Below are 8,471 nucleotides of genomic sequence, written 5' to 3' on the forward strand. Positions count from 1 at the left end.
CCTATACATAGGCCCTTTGTATCATCAGTTCGATGTTCTGCTCCATTCGTGGTAAATAGGACTAAAGAGCATAGCAAGGCATTGGATTTGCTTGCTGCTGTATACGTGGGTCTAGTTCTGCATGAAATTAAGCAATCCCACCTCAATGACCATGTACTTAATGCACAGCAAAAATCTATTCATAAGAGCAATGGTGGGTATATACAGATAGAAATTTCAACAAGATAGCTCAACACCTGACAAAGCGAAAAACCTATGTATGTACATGCACACAAACCGGCCGGTACTCACTGCCGGCCGCCACACATCACCTGGAAATTTTATTTTAAATGAAGTTCAATGTACACATACGAACATGTATATCGCTCAATACTGAATATTCAGAAGTCTCGGTCTATTGATAGGAAGCGGCGACCGATTCGAGCACCGTCCACACTTCTGACCGGAGATCCGGCCTACTCTTTCTGCTTATCTCGCAGCACCTCAAAGCCAACTGAGTCAACTTCTCAGCCACCATATAGGGCCACTCTCCAGCCAAAGGGTCCAAGATGGCCTCCAAAGTCCCAGCGCTAACTGCCCTTCGCACTACATTCGCTATTCCTAAGGCGGGCCTCCTCGTCAATAACTGAAGCAGTATAATCCCGAAAGAATAAACGTCGAACTTCGTGGTCAGCTCTCGCGTGACGAGGAACTCGGGGTCCATGTACCCAAACGACCCTTTCGGGTTGGTCGGGTACACAACGGTAGTGTTGTTGATCGACCGCTCGCCACCGGACAGCAGTCGGCAGATGCCGAAATCGCTGAGCTTGCTCACGAGGTGCTCGTCCAGTAGGATGTTCCCCGGTTTGACATCCCCGTGGACGATGCTGTGAGGCTTGTAAGAGTGGAGGAAGGCCAGGACGGAGCATAGCTCATTGGCGATGCGTATGCGGGCTTGCCACGGCAGCTGCTTCGCCTTGTCCCTGCTGCGGAGCCAGTCTTCGAGGCTCCCGTTTGGTATATATTCGTAAACAAGAGTGCAGGGCTTGGGACAAGCGCCGATGAGCGTGATGAGATGAGGATGCCTCACCTTGCTCAGCACATCCACCTGTGAGACATTCAATCAAGAGTTCGATGATCAACAATGATGTTATTGGAGAAAACAATTTGACCTCATGATGAACCAAGTCTTTATATATATTTTACTATTCCTAAGTTTGGTTTAGAGAAAACATGAAAACACGTAGAGGATACTCGAGAATTCTAACCTCCTGTTGAAATTCTTTTGAACCTTGCATGCCAGGAAATTTCATGATCTTTATAGCCACCCGTGTATGTCGAAGGAAGCCTCTATACACGCTCCCGGAACCGCCTTCTCCGATCTTCAAGGATTCGTCGAAGTTCTGAGCAGCTTCCGTGATTTCGGTCGTGGAGAACTCGGAGAAGTACTTTGACCCCGAAGAATTTCCTTTGCTTCTTCTGCTCACCTCCTCAGCCTTTTGGCGTGCGTTCTCGAGGTCGATCTGCAGCAGCTCTCGCTCTTGTCTAAAAGTCTGTAACATTTCATCGCTTTCAACGATTTTCAGCTCCAACTCCTTTCTGCTCTGGTCGGACTCCATGAGTTGGTTCTCGAGCTGCGATTTCAGGGCCTGAGCATTGCGAAGTTCTTCCATCACTTTGTCTCGCTGATCCTTCACCTTCTCAAGTTCTTCCTCCAACTTCTCAGCATATAATCTCTGCAGATACTTCCGCTTAAAGTTAACCCATAATGCTACAACCAATAGTTCATCTTTTATTCTTTAGCCACAAGTCAATAAATCATCTTTCATCTTCATGTAAGTTATGTCATACATGATATCTATGTGTTACAATTTAGCATGAACAATGTACAAATATCAGAGCATCTGGGTCGATGTATAGCAAAGGTTGTCAAATTTATTATATGGACGTTTTACCTTTCCGGGTTCCTTTGGCCCGCCTTTGGTGATATCTACTTCCGCTTCAGCACAAGTCATCCCTCCCGCCTCAAGCCCTTCTCGCGCATCGTTTTCATTCATATCCTGTTACAATTAGCTAAAGTTGAAATATTTCATTTTAAGGACAGAGTAAGATATTCCTGGCTATAAAATAGGATAAGCAAAGGCTAGAGACATGACTTCCTGGCTAGAGAACATGAAAACAACAATGGTTGTCTTATTTTTGCGCATACCTGAGTGTTGGAAATTGATGACTGGCCGGTATGATAGACCGACTGTGTTGACTGCAGACGATAGGAAAGACTTGTCGAAGCTGATTTGAGTTCTCGCAAACTATCTCGCCTCTCCAACATTATGCTCGCCACATTGGGCTGCTCTGGAGAGCTATCTGAGGAAGAAGGAGAAGCAATTGGCATCACTGCACGTCGGTCGGTGTTCCAAGAGAAGGTTCTTTTCACCATGTCTTGAAATGGATTGCTCAACTTCGTCGTACGGCTCCTCTGCAGTTTGGCGGATTGTGACTTCGAGAGACTCGACTTTCCGGCTCCAAGGCTCGGAGTCTTTGGTGCTGGCGCATCACTAGGAACTTCTGCAACGACTTGAACCGTCCGAGCTTCCCTATATTGACAAGGAATGGAAACAACTGAATATGTCATTATGGGGAAATTGATTCGTCCGGACCAGGATTCCGGGCCCATAAACGTTCGTACTTGTGCTCAATTTCATTCTAAAATCTGATTTATAGCTTTATGAGCCAATTAGACATATATGGACCTAGGGGAACTGATCCGCAATGGGCCTCCAGCCAAAATCTCCCAAGTATTTAGCCATATCATTCAAAGAAAGAAGGTATAATGTAAGACATGAATGCAATTATTTGGGGAGAATAACTTAAAAAAGCTCTAAACCTATTACAATTGTGCCAATTCAACCCATTTAACCTGCCGGCACTGACGGGTCAATTTTTTAGTAATTTTTTAAAATCTTCTAATTATTTTTTAATATTTTTTCTGTTATGTTCTTTTCTTTCTTTGGGTTTGGGCCGGAAGCCTGGTCGTCGGCCCTTGGGTTAGGTCTCTAGCCCGGCGACCAGCGAGGGCCACGACCCTCGCCAAGCGGCCGGCAGAGGTCGCCGGCCCAACAAAAAAAAAATGAAATGAAAAGAAAAGACGATTTTAAAAAGAAATAATTAATTTTTTTTGAAAAAAAATCAAAATATTATTAGAAATTTGTCACGTTAGCGCTTCCCGGTCAAATAGACTAAATTGGCACAATTAGAATAAGTTTAGTGCATATTTAGCAATTTTTCCAATATTTGTCCCAGCCTCATCCCAACCTAAAATGCTAGGTCTGTCATGGCTCTCAACTATCCCAACAAGACGTGGGCAATTGATGGCTTTGAAGAAGACAAATTGAAAGTGAAAAAGATAACCTTGTGTGAATGAGGTGCCCGTCGCAGATGAACCAAATGTGGGAAGAGACATGCGCGTTGTCGCGAACGAAGATGGCTTTCTCGGACTTGATTTCTGTCATCCTCCTGCCGATTCAAAACCAGAGAAGGCAAGCGAATTAATTTGGTGTGATGCGGCACAAGACCAAACATAACTTTGTAGACACAACGCAAGAGACTTTCCGATTCTTGGAACGATATGTCACAAATTTCGTTATCTTCTTCTTGTTATTTTTTTTCACTCTGTAGGAAAATAGGACTGACTCGTAGCACATGATGTATAAGTGATGGACTCAGAGCGAACCAAGATATTGCGTTCGAGAAGCGCTACCGATTTTCCTGATATAATGTACAAAACATCTTAAGGATCCAAACAAGCATTTCCTTTTCGTTAGGAAGAGGACAGATTTGGAATGGACAGGGCCACGACCCATGTGGGGGTGTCCCACTGTCCTTGTACTCACTTGAAGTAGAGCTTGTCCGCTGCTGCACCCATCACAAGCTTTCTGATCTCATGCGAATGTACGAGCTCCACAATCCCCTTTTCGACGCTGTCCGATTCTATGTACGCTTTCTCCGCTGTCACCTAATCAACCAATAAATCAGCAAATTCGTTTCATTGTTATCCTCCTCATAATAATAATAAGGAGGAGGAGGAGGAGGAGGAGGAGGAGGAGGATAAGAAAGTAAGTATACCCCCATTTGTTTACAAACGAGCAGGCAGCAATCCAAGATTTTATTCGCGTTCATCCTCTCTTTTTCTCTGTGTTCTCTTAACACTATCTCGTTCGCCGAGCTCGCAAGGAGTCCGGCACCCAGGCCTCCTGCAAATCAAAGGCAAATTTACAGCACGATTATTTTAGTTCCTCGCAAGAAAGAACAACGCAAAAAGAACGGAAATCGATAATGATAGAGATAGGATATCCAATAATAATATGGTCCTCCATCGCGAGACCCTCGAAGGGAATTTTTTAATTTATTGCTACAACCATTTTCTATCCTGGAAGATTCGTGTATTCTATCCATGCGAGCATGGTAAGTTCTTGTTCTTACTAAAACGGTGGATGGAAATATGCGAAGGAAACAGAAGAAAGAAACGTTGACTTACCCATGGGGATCCTCCGCGACGGGACTAGGACGTGAACGATACAGATCTTGAAGTTGCATCCGGATTGATGCACCGTCCAGACAATCTTTGATTTGTTCTCTTTCGCATCCTTCCCCACCGCGATATAAATCCTGTCTTCAGACACCATCGTCGCCGCCGGAAGTCTGATACGATCGAGCACGGCTATATCGCCGGCCAAGTGTCAAGTAAGACGACGGGGAATGACTGGCGGCTCTTAGCAGAAAAACGGAAATTGGGAAACAAACTCAGGAGAGAAACAGAAAGCGAGGCATGGGAAGAACTATCTGAGATTGCGGAAACAAAGTAAGGCGGGGGAGTCTTATAGAGAGTTGGCTTGTCCTAAAGCAGAAGTAGTCTCTTAGTCTGGGTCTTCCTCCTTTAAGTTTATTATTCTAGTTGGTCCTGTACCCGTGTGCGATGCGTGTGTGACATGGAGCAGCGGTCGGATAGTCTTTCTACCTCAATGTCACAGAAGCATCGGATCGTGGACAATGAAGCTTGACTTTGGGATTGACTTGATGCTGAATTTCCTCCTCTTTTCCGTTGACACGGCCATAAGAAAGAGGAATCCAAATGAGAAATAACCTCCTCCTCTACTGCCCGCCCCAACATTGTCCTCTCACGTGGAACCCACGTGGACTTCATTTTTTTTTTTTTTAAAACGCGAATTAAAATTGAAAAATTAATTAAAAATGTCACATGGTAATTTTGGCCAGAATTTTTGGCCGGATGCACCAAAGTGATCATTTTTTCTCCAACTTGACACTAAAGTGATTCGATTGAAACTTTTGATACCAAAGTGATTTCCATACACAACTTTTGACACTAAAAATGTACTTTTGCCTCCTCTCACCAATGATGGACTAAGTAGCACTAACATCGATACGTGATACGCGACACAACATAACACATCAACAAGTCATTTCTAATAAATAGAGATTTTTGATATGTTGGGAAATGTTATATATTAAATACATATTTTATATATGCATGATATACTATTATTTCTAGCTAAAATTTCAAATAAGGGCTCGAAATCTTCTTATTTTCTCAAGTAAGGGCTCCAAGTGAATTTTGTTTTAAATAAGGGCTTGAAGTGACATAGTATGTATCAAATAAGGGTCTGTGGCCATAAAGTTTCAAAAAAGGATCCGGCTTAAAGGGCATTTTCATCATTTCTCATTTTGATTTTGTGTTTATTTTTTCTCTATTTTTTATTTTTCTATTAAAAAAAAAAAGACAGCCACATGGGCGGGAGGGCTACCCCTCTCGTTTGTGGCAACCCACCCACTGCTGGTGGGGGGTCAACGAGGATGGCGATGGCCGGCGGGATCGCCGGTGCCTCAGCAAAGGCCGATGTCCCCCGCCCAAGTCGAGGCGGGGGTTGGCGGCCCTCGCCTTGACTAGGGCGTGGGTCGCCACCCCTCCCTTGGTCGGGCTTGTAGGCTCTCGCCAAAACAGAGAGAGGGTTGAGCCCTCCCTCTCCCGGATCCGGGTAGGGGGTGGCCGCCCCTCCCCCGGTCAAGGCAAGGGCCGCCGAGCCGACAACCCCGTCGCCCTCTTCGCCTCTATATGTTTTTTTTTTGTTGTTAATTTTTAATGAAATAGAAAAAATCAATAAGGAAAAAGACCGAGTTACCCTTGAAATCGGGCCCTTTTTTGAGGTTTTATGGCCACTTCAACCCTTATTTGAAATAATGTTCACTTCGGACCATTGTTTGAGAAAATAATAGCACTTCATGCCTTTATTTGAAACAAGGTTCACTTAAGATTCTTATTTAAGAAAATGAGAGGATTTTGGGCCATTCTTTGGAATTTTCCTTTATTTCTATAAATTTTTTTTTATAAAATGGAGAATTTACGAAAAGAGTTCTTATAATAAAAAGGAAGCTCCTACCATGGGGTAATCCCCTAATTTGATCCCAACCAGCCTAGAAAAATAAATAAATAATAATGTAAAAAGAAAAATAAATGGTCTGCGGTTGCACGCTCCCCCTCCACTAGGTCTTCTCGCCTTCCCTCTCTTTACTTTTTTGAAAAAATCTCACACGGCTCATATCTGTCTCATCTCTCTATCCTCTCTCTCTCCCCCTCTTTTTCTCTCTTTACTTTCTGAAAAAATCTCATGCATATCTCACACCTCTCTCTCTCTCTCTCTCTCTCTCTCTCTCTCTCTCTCTCTCTCCTCTCTGTCTTGCGAAGCCAACCGGACGTCGACCACCATGATTTTTGTTGCTCGTCTCTCCTCCGGCGCTCTCTTGCTCTGTCCTTTGGCGCGTTCGCTCTCTACTCCGACACCCATGAAGGCCGTTCTCTACACGGGCGCTCGCCGCCCGTCGCCGGCTCCCTCCCTCATCTCTCTCATGGCCTGAGATGCTCTTCCCTCTACCCCACCGATCTACGCCCTTCGGATCTGCTCTTCCCCGCCCTCTTTCCTCACCGACTCACGTGTGTTCGGCATCTTGCTAGCGTTGATCATGTGTTGGACGTATTGACCGTGTGTCGGACATGCTAGGAGTTTGGTACGTCGGTGCTTCTTCATAGATTCCATGAGCAGTTTCTTTGCTTGTACCTAATAACTGATAAACCAATTAATTTGCCTTAATTATTTAGTCTCTAAATTAGAGGTGGCAATATCAGTCACAAACTCATTTTTTAACTCATTTTTGTTGGAAATTAAACCAAATTCATTAAGAATTGCCAAGGTTTCGATGAGTCCATTAGACTCCCAAGACGCATGCATGCGCTAGTACATGAATCAAGAATTGTCTTTAATGCGTTGTAGTCTTTCCAAGTGTCTTTTAGAGTTACAATGTTTTGATTAATGCATTTAGTTGTTCTTTATTTATGAGTCGTGTAATTGAAGAGTCATTGTATTATGCCTATATAAAGGCTTGTCTTGTAACTATTTCGGTATGGGAATGAGAATTCATACATTGAACAAAATCCCCTCCTCTCGAGCTGTCGAAATCGTCCTTCCTCTTCGTCTTAATCCCATCAAATTGGTATCAGAGTTTTTTGGTTCATAATCATGGCCTCAACTAATAATCTGTTTCCTCTTCAATATCCCCGCCTTACCAAAGAAAACTATGGTAACTGGGCTTCAAGAATGAAAGCTCTACTTGGCGCCTATAGTGTTTGGGAAGTTGTCAACAATAGATATGATGAGCCATATGATGAAGTTACCATGAATCAAAATCAAAGGAATGCCTTGGAGAAGATTCGATCAAAAGATCAGCATGCCCTATCAATCATCTATCAATGCTTAGACGATTCGATGTTTGAGAAAGTGTCGAACGCTTCAACTTCAAAGGAGGCATGGGAGATACTTCGCAACACACACCAAGGAGTACAAAAAGTTCAAAAGATTCGCCTTTAAACTCTAAGAGGCGAGTTCGAGATAATTTGTATGAAAGAATCTGAGTCGATTTCTGATTATTTCACAAGAGTCTTAGCAATTGTGAACCAGATGAAAAGAAATGGTGAGGAAGTTTTCGATGTTCGAGTCGTCGAGAAGATTCTTCGATCGTTAGACAAAAAGTTCGACCACATTGCGGTTGCAATCGATGAATCCAAAGACCTTGATGCCATGATGATCGATGAACTTATGGGTTCATTACAAGCCCATGAAGAAAGTCTCGGAAGAAATAAACATGAACTGGTGGAGGAAGTACTCCAAACTCGGTTGTCGATTCGAGATGAGAAGGAACAAAGAAGAGAACCTGTGCAAGTCCGAAGCACTAATCTAGATCGAGGTCAAGGTCGTGGTCACTTTCATGGAAGAGGCCGTGGCCGAAGTAGAGGGGAATTTGCTCCCAAAGAAGGTAGCTACCAAAATCAAAGTTTTGTTCGTGGAAGATGCAGAAATTCGAGAGGTCAATGGTATGATAAATCTAAAATTTGTTATTATAATTGCAATAATCCGGGTCATTATGCT

At 43.6% G+C, this 8,471-nt stretch overlaps 1 protein-coding gene across 1 annotated transcript; it reads right to left on the reverse strand.

Moving 5' to 3' along the window:
- Positions 1–296: 296 nt before the first annotated feature.
- Positions 297–4,662, reverse strand: LOC115727579 (U-box domain-containing protein 33-like). The gene is made up of 8 exons (XM_048276704.1): positions 4,514–4,662; positions 4,102–4,229; positions 3,870–3,991; positions 3,388–3,492; positions 2,189–2,573; positions 1,935–2,039; positions 1,248–1,715; positions 297–1,087 (listed from the first exon to the last, which is right to left on the reverse strand). Exons 1-8 carry the CDS (start codon positions 4,659–4,661, stop codon positions 395–397), a joined length of 2,154 nt encoding a protein of 717 aa, XP_048132661.1. The 5' UTR covers position 4,662; the 3' UTR covers positions 297–394.
- Positions 4,663–8,471: the final 3,809 nt, after the last annotated feature.

Source organism: Rhodamnia argentea, chromosome 3 (genome assembly GCF_020921035.1).
Source record: "Rhodamnia argentea isolate NSW1041297 chromosome 3, ASM2092103v1, whole genome shotgun sequence".
NCBI classification, from domain to species: domain Eukaryota; kingdom Viridiplantae; phylum Streptophyta; class Magnoliopsida; order Myrtales; family Myrtaceae; genus Rhodamnia; species Rhodamnia argentea.